General features: G+C 41.0%; 2 protein-coding genes and 1 long non-coding RNA gene across 4 annotated transcripts; 2 read left to right on the top strand and 1 right to left on the bottom strand.

Annotated features, from left to right (window-relative positions):
• The first annotated feature begins 1,761 nt into the window (after window positions 1-1,761).
• Fasn1 (Fatty acid synthase 1) lies at window positions 1,762-17,411 on the top strand. Of its 2 annotated transcripts, XM_071776855.1 has the most exons (11): window positions 1,762-2,012; window positions 2,518-2,771; window positions 7,222-7,391; window positions 7,493-7,846; window positions 8,203-11,375; window positions 11,886-12,360; window positions 12,468-12,831; window positions 12,929-14,418; window positions 14,659-15,599; window positions 15,999-16,235; window positions 16,736-17,411. In XM_071776855.1, exons 3-11 carry the CDS (start codon window positions 7,283-7,285, stop codon window positions 16,835-16,837), a joined length of 7,245 nt encoding a protein of 2,414 aa, XP_071632956.1. In that variant the 5' UTR covers window positions 1,762-2,012; window positions 2,518-2,771; window positions 7,222-7,282; the 3' UTR covers window positions 16,838-17,411. The 2 variants fall into 2 exon arrangements, with proteins under 2 accessions (XP_071632956.1, XP_071632957.1); XM_071776856.1 differs by lacking the exon at window positions 2,518-2,771.
• Window positions 17,412-20,512: 3,101 nt separating this feature from the next.
• On the top strand, window positions 20,513-23,920 carry LOC139810863 (tubulin gamma-2 chain). The gene is given in 9 exon segments (XM_071774737.1): window positions 20,513-20,720; window positions 21,022-21,224; window positions 21,303-21,449; window positions 21,530-21,666; window positions 21,749-22,055; window positions 22,616-22,747; window positions 22,992-23,144; window positions 23,146-23,175; window positions 23,277-23,920. Coding segments are annotated over 9 exon segments (1,362 nt in total). The 5' UTR covers window positions 20,513-20,671; the 3' UTR covers window positions 23,481-23,920.
• Window positions 22,876-24,689, bottom strand: LOC139810866 (uncharacterized). Its single transcript, XR_011731499.1, has 3 exons — window positions 24,617-24,689; window positions 24,345-24,519; window positions 22,876-23,997 (listed from the first exon to the last, which is right to left on the bottom strand). It is a non-coding gene; the product is annotated as an uncharacterized lncRNA (long non-coding RNA).

Here is a 24,689-nt window from a genome sequence, read left to right as displayed (position 1 = left end):
GTAAGGCGTACATGCAAATTCTGTGGTCGGAATAATAACGTAGAATTTAGAAGACTAAAAAAAATGTTTCTCTGCTATAAAAGAAAATATTGGCTTGTTTTTGGAAAAATCAAAATTAAAGTACTTATAGTCAACTGCGAGCCGAATGCACGGCACGTCCGTGCGTTATAGCGTTGACGTCTTATGAAGAGAGAGAGAAAGAGATTCTTAAATATTAATTATCGAATATTCCTTGCACCCCTTTCGGTCGTTTTCGAAAATTGATCAATGACTGTATACGTTCATCGAATCTAGTTAGTAGAATTAAAAGGATCTCGCTCGTGTGTCTTGACAAAGGTAAAAGGTAGAACAAAGACCAATAATCGAGCAAACTGTGGATGTCAACGTTAAAAGTTTATTTCCATCTCAAATAATATCTACATACTACGTTTGCTCGATTATTGGCCTTTGTGTTTTTTTCCTAGTTACTAGAATCTCGAGTACCGATATACTACTATTAATGTTATCAACACACACTTACACGCACACCTGTGCGAAACGCACATATTCAACGCTATAAGCTATAATGCACAAACGCGTACATTTGATGACTCGTATGTATTTGTATAAGTATATCTATATTGAACGTTTCCGATATCGTTATATCGACCAAGTGGAAAAATATTCCAGAGACACTTCTATTTAAATGATTACAGAGATTTCGGATCTTGAAATCAACGTACGTCACAACGTTGCGTACGTGTTATATAAATCTGTGTTTCTCTCAACTCTCGTGTGTTCCTTGAAGTGTTTACATCCGCGTTAATTCACGAATCCCGAATCGGACAACACCGATCGGCTAACGGAATCGATTTACTTATTTCGTAGCAGCGTGACGCAACATATATGCAACATTTCGTTAAAAAGTGTGCAGACATATAAGATTGACGAAAAACACACGATTAGTTATAACGTATTAATGAGTTTCTATAATTTCTCAATAGACACACATCATATATGTCAGACACAAACGTATCTTATTATTCCTTTTTTGAAGGGCGATTATCTCTCCGAACGAAGATCAGTACATCTATATATAATTATCGATTATCTCTACTACGCTATTCCCTATATTTTACGCGCGCGCGCGCGCGCGCGCGACTATCGTATTAGCAGCCGCTATACATTTTAATAATAATATTAATAGCTGGAAGCTGGAACGCATAAAATCATTGCGCATCGTCGACAACGATCGATTCTTTCCACTTGACGTGTTTCAAAACGGTGGTCGGTGACTGCGCCGCGTCGGTAACGCTATCATCCCCCCGATAACGCGGTCGGCGAAACGAAAGAACGTGAAAGAGTTGCGACGCTGCGGCATGCGACATGCGGCATGCGGCATGTGACAAACGCGTGCTCACGCGAATGCCGCGATCTCGCACCAGACGCACCACGCCACCACGCACGGCACGCACCCCGCCGCGTGGACGCGCGTCAGCCGTCAAGTAAAGTGGCTAGCGGCGGGCGACGGCGGGCGTCGGCGGGTCAGCCGAAACACGATCCTGCTCGTGACGGAAAATCATAGACAGGACGTCGTCGTCGTCGTCGTCGCACACGCGCGCGCGGATGCGGCACACCGCACACCGGTGACCGGTGACCAGGCACCGGGCGGTGGGCGCGCATGCGTTCGCCGGAGCCGCGCTCCGATTGGTCGTCGCCACATGGTCTGATGTCAGACCACGGAGACTGTGCGATTCAATAATAAGATGCTGGTGAGGTAGATGCCAGTCAGTCCTCAGTTTGATCGCCCGACTTCCCGGTTGTCTCTCTGGAGAGCGAGAGAGAGCCACTCGCGTCACCCTCGGCGTGGAAGACAGCTCCGCGCGGTCATTCGAAAGACCGCAACGACTAAAGCTTAACGAGCAACGCCAGTCCTTCGTTCCGCTCCAACTTGACTTTTCTCGGGATCCGGGATCGTGCTCGTCCACGACGTCCACCAGACGAGACGAGACGAGACGAGACCGTTCAGCCAGGTGAGTTTCCGCGCGACCGCGCGCGATCGATATCGGAGTATTCGGACTTTCGGACATTCGGACATTCGGAGTACGGCGTTGTGCGACTAGGAATCGTTCGTATCCGTTAACCGCTTACCGGCCAGCCGACGTACCGAATTACCGAAGAAAGAACCGCTGCGAGCGAACCGCCGTCGCAATAATACTCGCAATACTTGGCGAACGTAAGATATACCGCGGATATATGTATATATCAGACCCATTTGAGAGAGATATCCTACGTGTAAAAAGGTTTTGGATCAATGAAAATGTACTTTATTTTTATAATCATCTTGGAAACATTTTCTAAAGAAAATATGAAAAATCCTTTCCCACGTATGTTTTCCACAAGGTTTACAAAATCGTGTAAACACTCCTTCAGAAATCCTCCGAATTTAAAAAATTAAATACTACGTGAAAAGAGTATCTCAAATTAACAAATACATATATGTATATTATACAAGAATAGATTGCGTATCTCTTTCAGGAGTGTCAGAGTCATATGAATCTCTTACCGACTCTACCGTTTACGGCGCACGGCAGATCGGGAAGATGCTAATGACTGGATAAGCATCATGTACGCACGTATATTTAATACATGTAAATAGAGGCAACGAAACGTAAAGTGACTAAATCTTCGAAGCGTAAAAGAGAGAAACGAAAGTTTTCGAGGTAACAAACTGCACCAGGTCACAGACTGCGCTATACAAGCTACGAGCAGTACGAGCTACGAGTCTACAGGTATATATACGGCTATACGAATTTCTAACGGAACGATCTAGCGCACTATAGTGCGAAGAGCAAGGAGCGAAACAAACACACGCGTTCAGTTTTACGCGAGTCACGAGAGCGCTACGTCAGTATTTATGTGAATGGTAAACAGTAGCGAATATTCGCGCTTCGTCGCGTGTATTTGTAGAAAGAAATCCATCCTCAGACGTTTCGTTTCTTATATACTTGACTTGAAGATTCAAAATACTTGTGAACATTATCGAAATAGACGACCGCGACGTTATGTTTGTGTTTGTATTGCCGATTGCGTCACAATGTATATAGTTCTAACAAGTATGATGTCAAACTGTACCTACGAACTTGCGCGTGCGAACTCACTAACAGTAGGTGACTCTTACAGACACTCGTCGTATGACGACGAGCGAAAGCCTGATATGCGAACACACGCGCAGAAAAAAGTATCCAACTAAAAACTCAAGCTTCACTAGCTCGGCAGGAACGATAAAGCTATAGAGTTTCGAGCGAAAATTTTTCTCTTTTATTTTAGCCGTGCAAGTACGTAACAAAAATTTTTTCTTCCTTTATTCATTGTCAGTTATGAAACGTACGTTTTATCAAAGATCTTGATTAAAATCGAGAGATTGCATTACATTTCCTTTTACACTATACACTATATAATTAATATTTACTATTGCACTACTTTTCTCTCGTTCCAAGAATACACGTACTGTGATATTTCTCAATTACTAATTACAATCGCACGCACCTGTCGCGACGGCGTGGGTGTAAGCGGTGCTGAACGTGCGTCTCTAATGAAGCTTAAATGATTGATCAATTAACCGAGCGACGATTAATGCGACGGGATAAGGAAGCGCAAGAATTGACCTCTGCCTGCATGCGCGATGACTTAAAAATCCGTCATTTACAATATGTTAACGCGGACTTGTAAAAGAGCTCATTTGGTGACATTAAAGCTGCTGTTCCGATTATTCCGATATTGAGACACGCTAGGAACATAATTATTAGTATACTTGATTGTCTTTATGAAATATTCAAATATGTATATAATATATACATACAATAGATTTTTGTATATATCGTCTCTCTCAATTTTTCGCTAAATAATGTATGTATGTACATGTACAATATGGCACATCTATCGATAAACAATGCCTTCGAGTATGTCAAAACATAATATTTTCGTAACACGTTCTTAATACACATTTGAAAAGAACTAAAGAATCTGATAATACGTTCGTAATACTGGATTGAGATACGACGTAAGATAACGTCGTGTCGTGTCGTGTCGTATCTTCTACAACGCGCTATACTGAGAAAAAAAATATTTAGTCCGTTACGTGCAGCTAAACATTTTAATTAGTTTGACTAAACATTAGTTGAATTAATTAATTTCTTGATTAAAAAATTTGGATGCGGTTGACACGAATGTACTATATCTTTTTTAGTGCAACTTAATACGTGTTGAAACAACTAATGTTTAGTTAACTAACCAACATGTTCAGTTGCACGTATCGGACTAAAAATTTTTTCGGATTAACAAATTTTTAACAAATATTTGTATTTTGCGTCTGCAAATAGACAGCATTATTTTATGTCATTGTATGGAATAGACATGTGCGAGGAAACTCATGTGAATTAGAATAACGTCAAATTAATGTCAAGTACAATGCAAGTGCGATGAAGAGGCAACACTCATCACCAGTTTGTTATCATCATCCGTACTGTTTTGCACGCAAGTAAAGTGCACTTCAGTGCTCCATCAAATAGGCAATTACTTGCACTTGAGTGCGCGATCTTGAATACTTGAAAATGCAGTATTTAAATATACTTACACATAATTAAGAAAGACAGAGAGTCACCAGGATTATAACAGCTCGGTCTAGCTTAGGGCTTAGGGCTTTTGGCTTACGGTTACGCGCGCATCGCTAGTCGTGCGAGTTTTGCGATAATGCGATAACGGGATAACGCACACTCGACTTTCCTACTTGAACTTAAATCTATTTTGAGGCTCTCCGCACAAGATTATTCCGTAACACGTTTCGTTACCGATTTCTTTGTGCGTAATCTAAGTCTAAAAATTTACATACGGCTTATAAGTTCATGGCCAATACTTGACGCAACGTGTCACACGAACGAGCGTGTGTTCTTGTGCTGCAGACACTGTCGCGCACAATCGAACGAAACGAACATAATTTTTTTTGCTTTGTTTGTTACTTTTTTGTTGTCTTAGCCACAATTTTACTTCTTTAGTTGACTCGATAAAAATAGTGATGGCCGTGTCAACTTGGATTTATACGTGGTGCACAGCTACAGGGGAAAAAATGTCGAGCGATAAAATCTGAAAGATGTAATCTATCGAGATTTTCATTCACGTTGTAAAGTTTAAGTGTTGCGTTGGCGCAGAATAGCTATAAGAGTACAGTTTTGGAACAAGAAAATCGGATTTACTCTCAGAAGACGACAAGATTACAAAGACGTACGCTATTGAGATATTTGTTGAACATAATGTTTTACGGCGTTGTGCTATAGCTCTCAGGGTGGTTGGAAGATGATTTTTCTGAATCAAAGAATATTGCGATCAACTTATTGGCAATGGAACAACTACGTAGCAACAAACGAGAGCATTAGAGAAATATGTTTTTACTTTTTATATTTAGATTTTCTTTTTATGACTGTGCCAACTATTACGTTTCAGTCGATACAACCACTCTTTTTATCTACGCGGCTAAAGTGATTAAAAATCGTAAATAAAAGGCACGCAACAAAGCCAAAAATTTATGTCTATGTCTACGTCTATGTATTTTGTTCAACCGTGTGCTGTGTGCCACACAATAGTTGTGCCAACTTAATAACCAGCTTGAAATTTCATGACGCAACGATTTTTTTTCCGACGTCATTACAACGACTCTATGACTACGTTTACACGACCACGCGACGGTTCATAACCCGGTTTAGTAACTACCATATACTATCTGATTCAAAATTTTTCTTTTTTTTCATCATAATAATTACGTAGAGTATAAAATAATCAGTAATTTTTTTGGAAGAATATTCTCCATTTTACGTCGCATGATAATGTGGATAGATCCAATCTTATCACCGCACCAGTTCGATGCAATATACGTAGAAAAAACGTTGGATTGACTTTACTCAACGCTTTTACAAACAGAGTCTCATGTAACGAGAAATAGCTGTATGACGTTTTGGGGCGACCGCACAAGTACGATATGAGAAATATATCTGCAAAAGTTGTCGAAAAACGGACTTGCGATCGAATATCAAGGGGTTTTTACGACGTGTACGTACGCGTGACATTTGCTGGTTCCTGAAACTCCATGTTGTGTCGACAGTAACACGTTCCGGATTATGTGATTGATGAAACGAATATCCTAACCGAATATATTGTAACCGAATATCGTGCCGCGGGTCGCGGGACCGGGTTACGGTCGGGTATACGCGATAACTCCTCTTATCAGGATAGTTCGGAACGGCACGTTTAAGACAAATTTTCGTAAATGTCTGATATTTTGCTATCTCTTGCTCTCGAGATACGTCTCTCGCGATTTGTCTTGTATAATTTCATATAAAAGTAATAAAAAAGGTAATATTATCGAAAAATAAATTATTTGTGAAATATGTCGAAATATATGTTGAAATAAAATATAACGTATTTCTCTCGTGCGAAGTATATGACGTTGCGTTATTTGAAAATGAAATAGGTCATTATCGTAGCACGGTATCTTCAATTAATTAGCTAGAAATGACGTGAGTTGAGTGAATGATCGTTCGTGCAATAATACGACGTACGTACCTGGATCTCGAATTTAGAGAAAGATAATTGACAGATTTTTCAAGAAAGAGCGACGATCCTGCAAACATTCGTCAAGCAAAGTTGATTTATCTAGAAACTCTATTGAGATTACTCAATTAAGTATGTTTAATGTCAATTGAAGGTAATCGCGTGTAGTGTACGCGCTCGTGGACCGAGCGCGTTCAAAGAGACGGTTAAACGAGATTCCAGAGCGTTAAGATTTCAACGTAACGGATAAGCGTAAATGATGACTAACATTTATTCCTGGGTTTGGAATGGCACTTTGTAAGTTTCTCTCGAAACATCGGCAACAATATTTTGTAAACTCTACGACATTAAAAGTCAAATTGATTGATCTTTTTTTTTGAACCTGAGAAAAATCGATCAAAATAGTGAGGAAAAATGTGTTTTTTCCTTAAGTAAAAGAATATTTTTATTTAAAGCTATACTCGCGCATTTCTTGGAAAAAAAACTGCAAAAATATTGAAAAAAGATGTATCGTTTGTTCGGTTTGTGTTTAAATATGCTCTAGAGTATCTTTCAAATGTGCCTCTTTCTTATACGTGTAGATCAACTATAGATGTGTTTCGACAAACGTAAAAACTCGAGTTGGTTTTATCTTTGCAGATAGAGATTCGTACGGAGTAGAAAAGAGTTGGATAACGATTAACGATCCTCCGTCGGCAAGATGCCTGCTCAATTTGAAAGTGTCAACAGTCCCGTGACGCGGGAGTCCGCGATCGGAAATGGAGTGCCGTATTCCGTCGATAGTGACATCGTCATTACGGGCATATCAGGTACGAACGAATTGTCAGTCGCGCGAATGGCCACAGCACGGCTGGCTGCATGATCGTTATGGGAGCGTAACGCGCCGTGAACAAATAACGTTTTTTTCCAGGCCGTCTGCCAGAGTCGTCCAATATCGAGGAGTTTAAGGAGAATCTGATGAAAGAAATGGACATGGTCACTGGTGACGATCGCCGTTGGTCAGCGGACGCCCACGGGATACCGCACAGGTCTGCCAAGCTCAAGGACCTCAGCAACTTCGACGCCTCTTTTTTCGGGGTACATCCCAAGCAGGCACACGCAATGGACCCGCAGCTTCGCATGATGTTAGAAGTCACGTACGAGGCGATAGTCGACGCTGGCATCAATCCCTCGACCGTGAGAGGATCGCGTACCGGGGTGTTCATCGGTGTCTCTTGTTCGGAAACGGATGACTTTTATATGAGAGATATGGATACCATAAATGGTTCGTCCATTATGAAAAATAATACCGAATGTCTCTTGCTCACAGTCAATTCAAGTATTTTTACGTTTTCTACCTACCGCGAGGCAAGATATTCGCTGAATCTAACGATCTTGCCTAAAGATAAGAAAATGAATATAATTATATATATGAATAGCAAATTATTCGCACGTAAAATTGTGCATCCATTATGTGTGCGCATATATATATGCACAATTTTACGTGCGAATAATTTGCTATTCATATTTTGCTATTTGTTATAAATATCTGTTATATATGGTATACGCGAGACAAGTTATACACGATATATCTGCTGACAATGAGATTAAACCGAGAAACTTGCGCGCATCTGCTTGCAGGATACGGATTGCTCGGGTGTTCGAAATCGATGTTCGCCAACAGAGTCTCCTTCTGTTTCGACTTCAGCGGACCTAGTTACGCGGTGGACACGGCTTGTTCCTCGGCCTTGTACAGCATGCATCAGGCAGTGGCCGCGATGCGCAACGGCGAGTGCGATGCCGCGATCGTCGGTGGATTGAATCTCGTATTAAGACCGGCGACCTCGCTTCAATTTCACAAACTGAATATGCTGGCCCAGGATGGCAAGTGCAAAGCGTTCGACGCTTCAGGTGACGGTTATGTGAGGGCCGAGGCGGTGGTGGGGATATACTTGCAAAAGGCGAAGGATGCGCGCAGAGTATACGCCACGGTGATTCACACGAAAACAAACACCGACGGCTACAAATCTCAGGGTGTCACGTATCCCAATGGTGAAATGCAGAATCGATTGATGCGCGAGGTCTACAGCGAAGCGGGAATTAATCCCGCAGACGTGGTTTACGTGGAGGCCCATGGTACCGGTACCAAAGTAGGTGATCCAGAGGAAATCAATTCCATCGACGAACTGTTCTGCAAAAATAGGAAGACTCCTTTGCTGATTGGCTCGGTCAAATCCAACATGGGTCACTCGGAGCCGGCCAGTGGATTGTGCTCGATCGCCAAAGTGCTAGTCGCGATGGAAGCGGGCGTGATACCCGCGAATTTGCACTTTGATACTCCAAATCCGAACATTCCTGCCTTAAACGAGGGGCGCATTCGAGTGGTCGACAAGGCCACACCGTGGAACGGTGGTCTCGTAGGCGTCAACTCGTTCGGCTTCGGCGGCGCAAACGCGCATGTCGTTCTGCGCAGCAATCCAAAACCAAAATTGTCACCATTATTAAACATCGCCGAATTGTCGCCCAAATTGGTCGCTGTGTCAGGTCGAACGGAAGAAGCTGTGCACACCTTGCTGGCGAAAGCGAAAGAGCATCGTAAAGACGACGAATTTCTTTCTCTGTTACACATAATGCACAACAACGACATCCCCGGTCACAAGATTCGCGGCTACGAGATACTCGGCGTCGATGGTACGCGGGAAATGGCCGAGGTAGCGAGCTATAACGAGAGGCGCCCCATTTGGTTCATATTTTCCGGCATGGGCACGCAATGGCCAGGCATGGGTCGTCAATTGTTCGGCATTGAAACTTTTCAACGTAGTTTGCGACGATGCGCGGATGCATTGGCGCCCCACGGCATCGACCTTATGAATATCATCATGAACGCTACGAACGAAACGTACGAGAACGTGATGGATGCCTTCGTGTCTATCGCGGCTATGCAGGTCGCCCTCGTGGACGTTTTAACGTCGATAGGCATACATCCGGACGGCATAATCGGACACTCCGTTGGAGAATTGGGTTGTGCTTATGCCGACGGCGCATTTACCGCGGAGCAGACTGTTTTAGCGGCTTACAGTAGAGGCAAAGCGATTATAGACTCCAAGTTGGAACCAGGCGCCATGGCGGCAGTTGGTTTGAGCTGGGAGGAGGCCAAAAAAATGTGCCCGCCCGATATCACTCCAGCTTGTCACAACTCCACCGACTCGATCACTATTTCCGGTCCGCGTGAGTCTATACGCAAATTCGTACCGGTGTTGAAGAGCAAAGATATCTTCGTCAAGTTGGTCAACAGTTCCGGCTTCTCTTTCCACAGTAAATACATCGCCCCGGCCGGGCCTAGGCTACGCGCTTCGCTCGAGAAAATCATCCCGAGTCCAAAGCAGAGGTCGGCCAGATGGATCTCCAGCTCCGTCCCCGAGGCTGCATGGGGCAGTCCGCTCGCGCAGCTTAGCTCCGCCGCGTATCACGTCAACAATTTGTTGTCGCCTGTGCTCTTTCAGGAGGCGATCGCGCATGTCCCAGAGAACGCGATAACGATCGAGATCGCGCCGCACTGCTTGCTACAGGCAATCTTGCGCAGATCGTTACCACCAACGGTGACCAATATCGGCCTCCACAAGCGGGACCATTCGGACAATCTGGCCTTTCTGCTGTCCAACGTGGGCAAGCTGTATATGGCCGGTGCGCAACCCGACGTTTCCAAATTGTATCCGCCGATGAGTTGGCCCGTTGGTCGCGGAACACCGATGATCGGATCCCTGGTCAGGTGGGATCATTCTACCGCGTGGGACGTGGCTGTTTTCAAACGGACATCGGACAGCTCGGGAGAGTGCGTCGTCCAAATTGATCTGTCGAAAGAAACAGACGCGTATCTAGCGGGGCACCAGATAGACGGACGAGTCCTTTTCCCAGCCACTGGCTATATTTTATTGGTGTGGAAAACTTTGGCGAAACTGCGCGGCGTCGAGTTTGAACGATTGCCGGTAGTGTTCGAGAACGTGCGGTTTCAGCGAGCCACTATTATGCCGAAGGAGGGAACGGTGAAATTCTCGATAACTATTTTCAAGGGAACGGGCGATTTTGAGATCTGCGAGACCGACGCGATTGTCGTCAGCGGAAACGTCCGCGTGTCCGAGACTATCGAGAAGCATCAGCTGAAACTGCCGCCACCATCAGTACCGCCTACCACGGAGGAGACTTTGCCGTTAAATACCAAAGACATTTACAAGGAACTGAAGCTGCGCGGTTACGAGTATCGCGATATCTTCCAAGGAATCAAATCTTGCGACAACTACGGCGTTGCCGGCGAACTTTACTGGTTCGATCAATGGGTTCCGTACATAGACACTATGCTTCAGTTAAGCATAGTGTCCACCAGCCACAAGCTAATGTATTTACCGTCGCGTCTCCAGTACGCCGCGATCGACCCCGTTCTTCACAAACGACTGGTGGAAGAATTACCGGAAGATGGTGGTTTACCAGTGTATCATTACAAGAACATCGATATCATTAAATCGGGTGGCGTCGAGCTCAGAGGATTGAAATCTTCCTTGGCGCCTCGTCGACAGCAGACTCAAGCCGATCCAAAATACGAACGCTACACTTTCGTGCCCTATGAAAATTCACACAGTCTGATAGAGGATCCACGGAGAGGAAAAGTGCACGCGCTCACTGTACTCTTGCAAATTATGTGCGAAAACTTGATGGCATTGAAATTGAAGACCGTGGAAGTTGCAGGCGAACGAGCTGCCGAAGCTCTCTTGGCGCCGCTTATTCTCGACATTTTCCACGGGGAACTGGGCGCGCCTATCGTAAGTGTTTTTAACGGCAGAATTTTAATAACGTGTTTCGCTCAAGGTGAAATATTTTTCCATCCAAAATTCTTAGCGTCGCGTATACGCCGAGTGTGGCAACAACGTGAAAAATCAATATCTTTTGTTTGACAGACGACTGTTCCATCACTCAACTATCTATTCAACACATATTACACTTGATTAAATTACATTGTCACAATGTGTTAAGAATTGGAAAGAAGCTTTAGAAACAAATGATTAGAAGGGAGAAGTTTGTGCCCGTCCCATATGTTAATGCCATTTGAAACAACGTATTTTGTTTTACTTAAACCGTTTACTCGTTTCTTGTATATATATTTGTATTATATAAAAATTTTAAGAAGCATGTCAACTTACAAATGAAAAACGAGGCATGTCACGATCGATCACGCGACACGTATAGTTTATTTCTATTTGTAGCGTGCTTTTTTTGCTCTTCTTCTTCTTCAGTATTTAAAATTATCATAAAATTGCTTTGTTTGTCGCCAGATTGATTTACAAGTGGTCGCAGTTTCTGCCGACACGTACACGGCGAGTTTGAGCCAAATGAACGTGAACGCTGACATCGTAACGCAAGACGTGACGAAAGCACCACCCGCTCAGGATGTGCACTTTGTCATAGCGGCGGACGTTCTGTCCACGCAATCTTATGCCGTTCTCAAAAACTTGGTAGCTGCCTTAAAACCTGGTTGTTTCGTGCTTCTGGAGGAGACGGCTGCGCAACTGAATTTGAAGACCGCGTTGAAGGAAACGGATTTAACATTGGCCGGAAAACAAATCGATCCCACGGGAAAGACTTACTTGTTGCTGAAGAAGCGGCAGAAAAGCAGCAGGGAACCGACGGTAATACAAATCACAGAGAAATCACTCTCGTGGCTGGAAGATGTAAAAGCAGCACTGAAGGAATCTGACGGCGAAGATGATCAAGAAGTGCTTCTTGTATCTCAAGGCGAAGGAACGCTTGGTAATATTACAGAAAAAATTATTTCAAAGTTTCTCAAACTTTCTTTAACTGCCCTGTGTATGAGGAACAGAAGAAATTTCTCGTTTTTTTTTTTTTTTTATTTGTAGGCTTGGTCGGACTCATGACTTGTATACGACGCGAGACAGGCGGTGCAAATGCGCGTTATGTCTTTATCCAAGACAAGAACGCTCCCAAGTTTGGTTTATCCGTGCGGTCTTACGTCGAACAGTTGGACAAAGGATTAATGGCCAATGTGCTAAAAGGAGGACAATGGGGCTGTTATCGACACTTGCCATTGGATCAACCGAGCGACGTGTCTTCCCTACAAGTGGAGCACGCCTATGTAAACACATTGACAAGAGGAGACCTCAGCAGTTTGAGATGGATCGAAGGACCGTTAAGTTTCTACCGTTCTGACACGTTTCCCAATATGAAATTTTGCAGCGTATACTATGCTCCATTAAACTTTAGGTAAGTTGTGTCAATGAGTATTGTTTTATTGATATACATGATACTTTAGATAACGAAGATGTGACAACGAGTTATATATAAATTATATGAACGACAGGGATATCATGTTGGCGAGTGGCAAATTACCACCGGACGCCTTGCCAAATAATATGGCTACGGAAGAATGTATATTGGGGCTTGAATTTTCCGGAAGAGACACCGACGGTCGTCGCGTGATGGGCATAGTCGAAGCTAAAGGGTTGGCGACCACTGTGGTCGCGGATCTTGATTTCCTTTGGGAGGTACCCGACAAGTGGACGTTGGAACAGGCGGCGACGATACCTGTCGCTTACGCGACTAGTTACTACGCTCTGTTTATACGAGGTCGATTGAAAGCAGGCGAAAGCGTGTTAATCCACGCTGGTACAGGCGGCGTCGGTCAAGCAGCGATCGCCATTGCTCTGCACGCTGGTTGTACCGTCTTTACTACCGTCGGCACGCTGGAAAAGAGAGAATATCTCAAGAAAATATTTCCACAGTTGACCGACAGGCACATCGGCAATTCCCGAGACACCAGTTTCGAACAGCTAATACGTGCCGAGACTCAGGGACGTGGGGTCGACGTCGTGCTGAATTCACTGGCAGAGGAGAAATTGCAAGCTGGCATTCGGTGCCTGGCGTTCGGTGGCCGTTTCCTTGAGATCGGCAAGTACGATCTGTCGAACGACAGCCGCGTAGGGATGTCAATGTTTTTGAAGAATACGTCTTTCCACGGTATATTGTTGGACGCGCTGTTCGGAGAAGACAACGCGGTGAAAAAGGAATTGGTGAACCACGTTTCGGAGGGAATCAAGAATGGCGCGATACGTCCGCTTCAATCGACCGTGTTTTCGGAGCAACAGCTCGAGCAGGGATTTAGATTCATGGCAACGGGCAAGCATATCGGCAAAGTACTAGTGAAGATCCGTGATGAGGAACCGACGAAGAAGCGTGTATCAGCAACGCCGAAGACAGTGGCCGCGATTCCACGTACTTACATAAATCCGGAGAAGTCGTACATCCTGGTCGGCGGTCTCGGTGGGTTTGGGTTAGAATTGGCCACGTGGATGATCGCCCGCGGCGCCAAATTCATCGTTCTCGTGTCGCGCTCAGGCATACGCACCGGTTACCAGGCATTGTGCGCGCGTCGCTGGCGCGAAAGCGGCGTAAAAGTCGTCGTCTTCACGGAGGATGTTACGACATTCGCGGGTGCTGAGCGCTTAATCCAAGATAGCAACCGGCTGGCTCCGGTAGGCGGTATATTCAATCTGGCAGCTGTGCTACGCGATGCTCTGATTGAAAACTTGGAAGAGGCCGATTTCAAAACGGTCATTTTGCCGAAAGTCAATGTTACAAAGAATTTAGATGCGGTATCGAGAAAGCTCTGCCCATCGTTGGATTACTTTGTGGTATTCTCGTCCGTGTCGTGCGGTCGCGGCAATATGGGTCAAACCAACTACGGTCTCGCAAATTCGACCATGGAGAGACTGATGGAAGAGAGGCAGGCTAATGGTTTACCCGGTCTCGCCATTCAATGGGGTGCCATCGGAGATGTTGGCTTAATTATAGGTAATATATACATATATATGTATGAATCGAGTTTTGTAAACACTCGAATCTTGACTTGATCACGCCTTAATTTTATGCCCCTTGAATAAACACGCGTATATAAAACAATAATATTCAAGTATTATGAATGCGATACGTATGCACGAATTTTGCATACCATTGTTCTAGTCCCGTGTTGTATGAATACTTTGTACATTTCACGATGACAGTTTCTCTTGAGATATTGTTATTGTTTTTCAGAAACGATGGGAGATAACGATACCGAAGTAGGCGGTACTCTACCGCAACACATGTCGAGTTGTCTCGCGACGATGGATATATTCCTTCAACAACCGCATCCGGTGTTGGCTTCCTCGGTGTTGGCTGAAAAACATAAAGCCGATGACGGCAACAAGGCTGATCTCATCGCAACCATTGCCAATATCCTAGGCATTAAAGATGCCACGTCGATTAATCCCAATAATAACTTGGCCGATTTGGGTATGGACTCGCTGATGGGCACGGAAATCAAACAGACTCTCGAGAGGAACTACGACATTCTATTGTCGGCTCAAGAGATCCGTGGTTTAACCTTTGCCAAATTGCAAGAATTATCTTCGACCAGTGGTGAGATAGCGAAAGAGCAGCAACCTCTCGCCGCGGATGCGACCACTATTACCGCAGACTCAAACGTTTCGATCAACATGCTGTTGATGCAGTGGCCGAGCAACGAATTGCTGCCTAAAGAGGCGCTCGTTCGCTTGAAAACAAAGACGTCCAACGGACCGGCGTTATTCGTCGTTCACGGTATCGAGGGTCTCGTTAAATCGCTAGAATATGTGGCCAGCGAACTCGAAAGGCCGTTATGGGGTCTGCAGAGTATTGAGCAGGCGCCTCACGAAACGATACCGGAGTTGGCTGAATTCTATGTGAATACCATTAGAAAAGTTCAGAAGAAAGGACCATATCACTTGGCAGCATACTCGTATGGAACTTGCGTCGCCATCGAGATGACTTTGCAATTGGAAGCCGCTGGAGAAAAGGTAGTTCTGAGTCTGATCGATGGTTCGTTGGCATTCGTGCGACAGCAATGTGATATGATTGGCAAACTAGATGAGATGAAAAAAATTACTTCCGAAGGCTGTATGAAAGCGTTGGCATATTTCAGCATACAATTTAATAAGAAAATAAATTTCATTCAAGTAAGTATCACACAAACCTATCCTTTCTATTCATCTTCTTGTACCTTGAAATAAGGAATAATGGGGAAAAGCACGAGTACGGAGTAGAATATCTAAAGCACACGTTCGAGTCTTGATAGAATGTAAACAAAAGTGAACGTATTACAACATGACGGGTGTTTATTGTTTACGTAAATAATACGTGTTTTTTTATCTCTTAAAAATTATGCAATGACGTATATCATAATACGTCAATGAACTTGTAGCACATTTTCAAAATCTTGAACAGTCCTTGGCAACTTTATTAACAATAGATCACGTTATTATCATAAATCAAGACGATCTGAGCAACAATACGTGAGATATACCATATACGTTAATCAACTGATTTAGATTCACGTTGCGATGCTTTTGTTTCAGGCGTATGACGTTTTGAAGCAGAGTAAATCAGATGTGGAGATGTTTGACAAGATGATAGAAGTGATAGGCGATACGCCGTTTACACAGGACGATCTAAAAATTGCCGGATATCTTTTATTCAAAAAATTGGCAGCTGCTGTATTTTATAATCCGAATAAAAAGATCAAGGGACCGGTCACACTGATTAAAGCTGCAGAAAACTTTCTGCATTTAAAAGAGGATTATGATTTATCAAATGTAAGAAAATCTTCTTTGTTTCTTGTTTTATTAAATTTCTTCAATGTTGTTAAATTTTCAATGTAGCTTTTCTTTTTACAGTTAGTTTGTTATAGGGTTGTAAATGACGTGTAAATTAATACGTGTAAATTAGAAGTTAGATGATCACACATACGCACACGCGCGCACACACACACGCACACACTTTAATGTTTTACGTTAATTTTTAATTTAATTTTAATCAAATATATTTGTCGAGTATCGTAACATAATAGCTACGTCCAAAAATAGAAAATTGATGAATTAAAATATTAATATATCTAGGATAGTATCTACAACGTTATCGCGCACGTGCGCATCTAAAAATAAAACGTAGAACTTTAATTTTATCCGTATGTTTAGTAGACATGAACTTTATTTCAAGCTGATAAATTTTATTTTAATCTCGTCACTCGTCGTATAGATTTTAGTAGCTTATATTTTTAACATTGCATATATTCTTTACCCTTTTTTCTTTTCAGATTTGCACACAACCCATAAGAATAGAAGAGGTGTCCGGTAATCATAGGACAATGTTGCTAGGAGAAAGTGCAAAGAAGGTCGCAAGTCTCTTGCGAGCGTAGCTTGCGGAAGAAAAAAGTTTCATTATATTTAAAAATGCGTACGTGGCATATATCCCGTGTTGCTGATAAAACTTAATATTTTCCATAATATAGAGAAGTTGCAAAAACATTGTACATATATATCTTATATATAAATTGCAATATTGCAAATACGGTATACTATATTGTTCCAATGTAACTGAAAAGTTATATGCTGTATAGATTGACGTGATTAGTACGTTGCAACATCCTTTTCGTATATAATTCATCATACTTGAATATTATAGGTTTAAAATTGCGTTTGTAAGCATGAGTTGAATCGTACAAAATGAGAAAGACGCTAGGATAAAACGAAATCAGCTTCTTAATATGATAACTGTACGTTACCCTTTATTTAAATAAATAACAAAAATTTTTGTAATTTTTAAGTTTAAGATCTTGTTTTTTAGGATATTATGTATAAGGATGTGATTCCCAAAGTGGGCAAATTAAATATTTATATTATTTAATTTGTATTAATGGTGAATATAGCATTACTATTTATTTATATGTATATTAATAATTATGCTATATATTAAAAAAATGATTTTTATTACTTTCTTCCTTTTAATTAATATATATAGGTAAGCTTTTAATTAAAGCCTTTCATTATACAACACAATATAATAAGTAGAATGATGAAATTGTAAGTGACGATAAAATATATCGACTCGTACGTACAATATCTAACGTGTATTGATTAAAATCTTTTTATAGTTTTTATTATAAATTCTATTATTACGATATTTTTTATACATATTATTTTAACTGTCGTAAGTTTTTCTCATATGTAACGCACATATGTAATACATCGTATTTCATTCCCATTAATAATTACAAGTTCAATACGACAAAAAACGTATTTTTCAATTTCACAAATTTAACTTTAAAATGACAACCAGCACAAGAACCTCAGAAATATCTAAAAAATGCAGTTTCATTCGATAAATTGAAATATCTTATAAATATTTCAAAATGTTTCCGCAACAGCTCTGAGACATATCTGGAATAGCAAAATGTCCGCGATTCTTGCACTTGAAACTTGGATTTGTTCCCGTCTTGGCACTTGGACTTGTTCCGGTCACAACCTATCCTGGATCGAAAAGCGTGCAGGCAAGCGCTATGCGTTTTTAAAACTGTTTTACATGTGTAAAGCGCGTCATCTAACCTATCCTGATCGAAAAGCAAATTAAAATTATAATTTAAATTTTCAGCGCCACGTATCGCTGCGCCGATTGGTTGTGCTGCAGGCCCCTAGGGAGTTAGATCTAATTTAAACTTTAAGCGCCGCGTATCGCTGCGCCGATTGGTTGTGCTGCAGGCCCCTAGGGATTAGATCTAATTTACACTTTAAGCGACGCGTATCGCTGCGCCGATTGGTTGTTCTGCAGGCCCCTAGGGAGTTAGATCTAATTTCAACTTTAAGCGCAGCGTATCGCTGCGCCGATTGGTTGTTCTGCAGGCTCGCGGGAGTTATATTTAATTTAAACTTTAAGCGCCGCGTATCGCTGCGCTGGTGACCCCCCATTTTATCTCAGCCCAAAACATATCAGCAAAAATATCTTGTCTATAATATCTCAGTCCAAAATGTCTCAGTCCAAAAATATCTCAGTCTAAAATGTCTCAGTCCAAAAATATCTCAGTCCAAAAATATCTCAGTCCAAAATGTCTCAGTCCAAAAATATCTCAGTCCAAAAATATCTCAGTCCAAAAATATCTCAGTCCAAAAATATCTCAGTCCAAAAATATCTCAGTCCAAAAATATCTCAGTCCAAAAATATCTCAGTCCAAAAATATCTCAGTCCAAAATGTCTCAGTCCAAAAATATCTCAGTCCAAAAATATCTCAGTCCAAAAATATCTCAGTCCAAAAATATCAGTCCAAAAATATCTCAGTCCAAAAATATCTCAGTCCAAAAATATCTCAGTCCAAAAATATCTCAGTCCAAAAATATCTCAGTCCAAAAATATCTCAGTCCAAAAATATCTCTTGTGCTGCAGGTTCCTAGGGAGTTAGATCTAATTTAAACTTTAAGCGCCGCGTATCGCTGCGCCGATTGGTTGTGCTGCAGGCCCCTAGGGAGTTAGATCTAATTTAAACTTTAAGCACCGCGTATCGCTGCGCCGATTGGTTGTTCTGCCTGCAGGTCCCTAGGGAGTTAGATTTACTTTAAACTTTAAGCGCCGCGTATCGCGGCGCCGATTGGTTGTCCCTGCAGGCCCTTGTGAGTTAGATTTAATTTCAATTTTAAACCGCGCCGCTTATCTCGGCGCCGATTGGTTGTTCCTGCAGCCCCTGTGAGTTAGATTTAATTTCAATTTTAAACCGCGCCGCTTATCTCGGCGCCGATTGGTTGTTCCTGCAGGCCCCTGTGAGTTAGACTTAATTTCAATTTTAAGCAGCGCCGCTTATTTAGCATAAGTTTCTGAAAATAAAGATATATACGCTACCGCGCAAAATATTTTACGGCAATATAATTTATTTCGACGTTTATAATCTCTTTGTATCTCTATACACACATTGAATCTCTATATTTGATACTAGTTATTTTTTTTAAACTTCGTTTATCGTAGCTGAACGGCCAAAATTGAGGGTTCAAAATGAACTCAGTTTATCGCCGTTTAAATTTTAAACTAAACACGGTGGGAATAAAATTATGCGATTAATCAAGATTAAGCAAACGTCACTAGAGTTTAAGTTTCGAACCGAGTTGGTGAAAACGGGCATAGGTCTCTATGCCAGGCGACTCTAAAGCCCCTTGCACAATGCCAGGCAACAGGCAATAGGAACAGGGAATAGAAATCAGAAATCATGTATAAATGCAGAATAAACAGTGACACAGGCAATAGACACAGAGTTTCCGTCACGTTGGAAATTCTGTGCCTATTGCCTATTGCCAACCAATCATAGCATTTGAATTTTTTAGGTTGTAATTAACGATTTTTTGGTTATTTCCTGTTCCTATTGCCTGTTGCCTGGCATTGTGCAAGGGGCTTAAAGGTGGAAGCACATAAAATTGCAGGAGCCTTGAGCAGAATGCAGAAGCCATATGCGCATGCGCTATGGTATTTGTAGAGCTCTACAGATACCACAGCGCATGCGCATATAGCTTCTGCATTCTGCTCAAGGCTCCTGCAATTTTATGTGCTTCCACCTTTATTCACTGCCATAGTTTACGTCACATACACTATAGATTTTCAGCACTGGCAGTGAATAAAGGAACACGGCTATGATTGACCCCCAGGTTTAGTGAACTTTGTGTTCCGATTGGTCAACGTTTAATCCAATCTCAATCCCAATCCAATAGTTTGATTAAGGCTCTATAAATGTGAGTATTCTCGATCCGCCATTTTTGAACCAATCATATGTGAAAACATAACCTTTTCGTAAACGTCAATACGCTTTTCGGTCTCGCGATTAATGTAAAAATTTAGCTGAAATATCGCGTCTATTACTGCAATTAATTGCAACGCAGCCAGTCATTTTGGAAGCTGAGAATACGAGACCGAAAAGCGTATTGACGTTTACGAAAAGGTTATGTTTTCACATGTGTTTGGTTCAAAAATGGCGGATCGAAAATACCTACTTTTTTAGAGCTCTAGTTTGATACGGGCTCTTCTCTATGGGCTCTTCTCTGCTTTCATAAGAGTGGTTCGTGACCGACTCATCTCATCCGATATAAATCCGAAATTCGATATATAACCTATAACCTATTATCAAGATTTATATCTTGACAATCGCGACTTTTGAATTTTCTTTCTTCCGCCTTCTTCTTAGCAATTTAGATTCTCGACGAAAAGCTGTTTAAACGTTAAAATGCCGTGCGAGATGATAACTTTGCAGCTCGGTCAATGCGGCAATCAAAGTAAATATCTACATTTTGTTCCTGTTTGCTGTAGATAGATATTTCTCTCAAGTTTGACGAACGCTAAAAAATTTTAAGAGTGATGTAACGTGACAAAAACAGTACGGCATAAATGTAACATAAGCTTAATACGTATGTGGTTTACTTTAATTTGTGCTACTTTGAATAATCCAAGTCAGAGATTCAGACAGTTCAAAAATATCGTGTAGCTTTATTAAAATTATCAGGAAGCTTGCGTAACCAGAGTATGTATTCCGTGTATCGTGTCTGTGCACGTTGTATGTTTTGTTCATTTTTGTAGTCGGATTTGAATTTTGGAAGAGGCTATGCGCAGAGCATGGTATTAGCCCGGAAGGAATTTTAGAAGACTATGCGACAGAGGGAATGGATAGAAAGGATGTTTTTTTTTATCAGTCAGATGACGAACATTATATACCACGAGCTGTATTGTTAGATCTGGAACCGAGGGTAATTCACACTATCATGAATTCTCCATACTCAAAGGTACGACATAACGTCACGCATATCTTGTGTATACCGTTTGACCGTGAAAGTTAAAAATCTTTTTTACTTTGTTGTAAGCTGTATAACCCTGAAAATATCTATTTATCGAAACATGACGGCGGTGCTGGAAATAACTGGGCGTCTGGATATCATCAGGGTGAAAAATTGCAGGAAGAAATCTTTGATATTTTGGACAGAGAAGCCGATGGTAGTGACAGCTTAGAAGTACGTATATTCTTATATCGTCGTTCGTATTCGTATTTTTTTAACGTCATCTTTTCTTAAAAACCATGGATGTTGAGTAGGGTTTTGTTTTATGTCATTCTATAGCGGGAGGTACAGGTTCTGGCATGGGATCTTTCATGTTGGAATCCCTCGCCGATAGATTTCCCAAAAAACTGATTGAGACGTACAGCGTTTTTCCAAATCAAGATGAAATAAGGTAACGATTTGTCTTCCGTGTTATACAAACTTCTCTCTATACATAACGTAGATGTATATGAAACATGATATTTTTGTTACAGCGATGTCGTAGTACAGCCATATAATTCATTGTTAACTTTGAAAAGGCTGACTCAATGTGCAGATTGCGTGGTGGTCTTGGATAATACTGCTCTCAACAGAATCGCTTCGGATAGATTGCATATCCAGAATCCTAGCTTTACGCAAATTAATAAGCTTGTTTCAACAATAATGTCTGTCAGTACAACCACTTTGAGATATCCTTCGTACATGAACAATGATTTAGTTGGTTTGATTGCACCACTCATACCGACTCCTCGCTTACATTTCTTAATGACTGGGTACACTCCACTTACAACGGATCAAGAGGTATCTATTGATTTAGAAGAAATCTAATACGTTCATACACTGAAAAAAACAAGTGTAACGGTATATCTTCATGAGTCACGATTCATATATATGTATATATAAAACGACGTTTATTCGTTTGATACAGTTGTCGCGTGCCGTCATAGATATTATACAAATGTGCACGTGCTATTTTTAAGATGCAAACATGTTTCCTCAACATTACGCGGTTGTCTCGTTCGTCCACGGCATAAAAGTATCAAAAATAAAAGTTGTCGAAAAGTAAATACATTATTCGTACCTATAATATATTTCATGTCGGAATAGAATATGAAATATCTCAAAGTATTTCGTTTCTGATATTTTATATCAATGTAACAGACGTTAATATGGTTAATATACTTTTATGCATAGACGGATGAAAGATATGAATATAAGAAAAATCACGTCTATTTTTAAAAAATGTGTACGTGCACACACGAAATATATTCATTTGAAAAGAACGATATGCATTTGAAAAGAAAGAAGAGAGATACGTTTAGAGGAAGCAAGATATTTTTCATAAAAATTATTCCTAATAGGGTGCATCCGTGAGAAAAACATCCGTCTTGGATGTAATGCGACGATTACTACAGCCAAAAAATATGATGGTTTCTACCGCATTAGACAGAAACGCCGCTCATTGTTACATATCCATCTTAAATATAATTCAGGTGAAATTTTTCTTAGAAAAGCTTACTATACATTAAAGTTGAGTTTATTGTGTTTCTTTAATCACGTGATCCATTATTTCATTTTGTACATGTAAAAAATATTAAACGCGAGATACAAGACTACTTGATATTTTTCACGTAAATACATTTTATTTCATATTTTACATCAGAGTACGTATGAATAAAGTGTGTCATATATAAAAACATATTACACTGCACGTAGTACGTTATGTATCTTTAATAGGGCGAGGTAGATCCGACACAAGTGCACAAATCTTTGCAAAGGATCAGAGAGCGAAAACTCACGCAGTTTATTCCTTGGGGTCCCGCTAGTATACAAGTAGCTCTTTCAAGAAAATCTCCTTACATACAAAGTACGCATCGCGTTTCTGGTTTAGATGTTGGCTAATCATACCAATATATCATCGGTAAGTGTTGTTACGTATCAAACGTTATCATCGTACATCACACAGTAGGATGTAAAACTTGATAATGTTTAAATTTAATTAACGTATCGGTACGTTTTTAGCTGTTTGACAGAGCCTTACAACAGTACGACAAGTTGCGTAAACGTGAAGCATTTTTGGAACAATTCCGCAAAGAAAAAATGTTTGAGGATAATCTTGACGAGCTAGACAACTCACGAGAGGTTGTAGAATATTTAGTGAAAGAGTATCAGGCTGCGACTCGAGTTGATTATCTAAGTTGGAATCCAACGAAGGCGGACACATAAACGAACACGAAAAATGTGCGACGGATGAAACGTTTTTGTAGCATTCCAACTTTCATTCTCTTACACGTTTAATGCCCTCATCGTTATTTATGACTACGGGAATATTTTGTAAGGTGTCGTACGATATTCACGGTCGCAAAAAAAATTTGACACAAGCGCGATAGAAATGGTTCATAACGTCCTAAACGTATGCATCATCTCGTCGAGATGGCAGACCAGAGAAGAGCACACGAACCAGTTTAAACAAGTTTTATTTAATCAACACCGTAATATACGTACGGTGTGCATCGCGCCTTAGTTTTGTATCCTCCAGTCATTTGTTTACATGCCTGAATCTCTATACTGTAACATTATTTCTTTTGTTTTTACCGTTTTATTTGCGTGCATAACTAGGAGGAAGAACAGCACGTGTAATAAAGCCTGTATGGCCCGGTAATGAATGAGCATGAGTAACCGTAAGAAGTTTTTCCTCCTGTTTTCCCTTTCCATTCTTGTGTACAATGTCTTCGTTTGCCTGCTATAATGAAATCATAAATTTTTTATTTTTATATCAAGTCAATCTTTGAACGTCAATGTCTATTAAATATTTCATCTCGTAATAAATAAAACAAGTAAATAAAATAAAAGCTTTTACAAGGAAACGTATAAGAACCTGGCTAAACAGGTCAAAAAATCCTGTATTTCATTACACGTTATACTACTCCATCGGTCTATGGTATTGACATTAATATACTAGTTTTGGATAATCCATCAGATTATATAGTTGATTAATATATACAGTTATTTAATCCTTGATACGTTTACTTGTCTTTGCATACACGAAGAGAGCATTTTAACAAGTACGACGAAAATATACCAACGTACCTTGTATTTTAAACATTCCAAATCTAATATCGGTAGAGATCTGTATTGAACATTCCGTTCCCTTTTGCAAACATTCGTACGTGTGTACGTCTATCTATAAATCCTTTAGAACGCAGTTTTGCGCAAGTACGTTGAACTTGTTCAATGCAAGGAGAAAAAAAACTGAGTTTTCCACCTATCGAATAAAACGTGTTATACATCACTGAAAACAGCCTTCGTTATACGTTAATTTAAAAAATATTTTTCTAGTATACGTTAACAATGTTACGTACTTTTGCTCTTTCGTCACTTCTCCGTGCCACGTTACACGGAACTTGTATTTTACCTCGCCTAATTCTTGCGAAT

Source organism: Temnothorax longispinosus, chromosome 4 (genome assembly GCF_030848805.1).
Source record: "Temnothorax longispinosus isolate EJ_2023e chromosome 4, Tlon_JGU_v1, whole genome shotgun sequence".
NCBI classification, from domain to species: Eukaryota; Metazoa; Arthropoda; class Insecta; order Hymenoptera; family Formicidae; genus Temnothorax; species Temnothorax longispinosus.
This window is presented reverse-complemented; position numbering and strand designations above follow the sequence as displayed.